This window comes from Echinops telfairi, unplaced genomic scaffold (assembly GCF_000313985.2).
Source record: "Echinops telfairi isolate 266 unplaced genomic scaffold, ASM31398v2 ScPeMD7_7469;HRSCAF=8507_1, whole genome shotgun sequence".
Taxonomy (NCBI): Eukaryota; Metazoa; Chordata; class Mammalia; order Afrosoricida; family Tenrecidae; genus Echinops; species Echinops telfairi.
The window spans coordinates 74,839,003-74,839,935 of NW_022111373.1; the positions used below are offsets into that span (position 1 = coordinate 74,839,003).

The 933-nt window shown below is 62.5% G+C and overlaps 1 protein-coding gene across 1 annotated transcript in view; it reads right to left on the reverse strand.

The window, feature by feature from the left end:
* The window catches only part of F2R (coagulation factor II thrombin receptor), a 27,155-nt gene extending 26,319 nt beyond the window's left edge, over positions 1-836 (reverse strand). Inside the window, exon 1 of the mRNA XM_045285217.1 lies at positions 749-836. Within this exon, the coding sequence (XP_045141152.1) occupies positions 749-836 (88 nt within the window). The remainder of the gene's footprint in view (positions 1-748) is intronic.
* Between the last annotated feature and the right edge of the window lie 97 nt (positions 837-933).

Consider the following 933-nt stretch of genomic DNA (forward strand, 5'->3'; position numbering starts at 1 on the left):
TGAGCTTTTCCTCACCACCTGCCCCATCAAGGAAATTTGTTTGTGGCACACACACACACACACACACACACACACTCCCTGCCACCACCACCACCTGCCTCATCCACACACACACACCGCGTACAAGGCCCATGCCGGGGCCGCCTGCTAATTATTTTCTATCAAATGTTCCAAAGGACTAAACGTTTCTCTCCACTAAAACCAACCAAACAAAAGTCGTGTGTGGGGCGGGGGTCGTTTCTTCTGTTAGAATATCTAAGGACCGAATGTTTACTGGTGGAGCGATGTGAGACCGCCCTTCTTTGTGGCATTGTCCTGGGCTATCAGGCAAACAGGCCACGCGATTAACTAACGCAGGGGGGAGGCTGCAGCCCCCAACCAGACGCCTCCTCCTGCATACCCAACCCTGGGCCCCAGGCCCGCGGCATCCTTCAAACCCTAGACCTCGGGGGCGAACTCGCGGGGAGATGGGCGTGCCCCGCAAAGACAGCAACTGGGGAAGGGAGCCTCTGGTCTCAACTCAAATAGCGGTTTGGCTCTCAGGGTAAACTGAGGCGGGAGTGCGGTCAGAGGCACCCCCTCTCTAGGTGAAGACCTAAGCTGTACCCAGTCAGTTCGACCAAAGGCAAGTTCAACCCAAGCTGTCCTCTTTCCGCCTCCCCCCTGTCCTCCCGGGCGACCCAGGCCCGCGGAGGCCCCCCGGGGGGCCATGAGGCCAGAGAGGGCAGAAAACCTGGGCAGCTCTCACCTGGCAGGGAAGTCCGCACGCGGAGCGACAGCAGCGGCCCGCACAGACCGAGTCCGACGGCGGCCAGCAGCAGCAGCGGCGCTCCCATTGTCCCGCGGAGTCTCGGCGCGGTCCGAGCGGCGCGGCGCGCGGCGGCTTGCAGGAGGCTGGGGCGGTCTCCGGGCGGCTCGGCTCGGCGCGCCGCG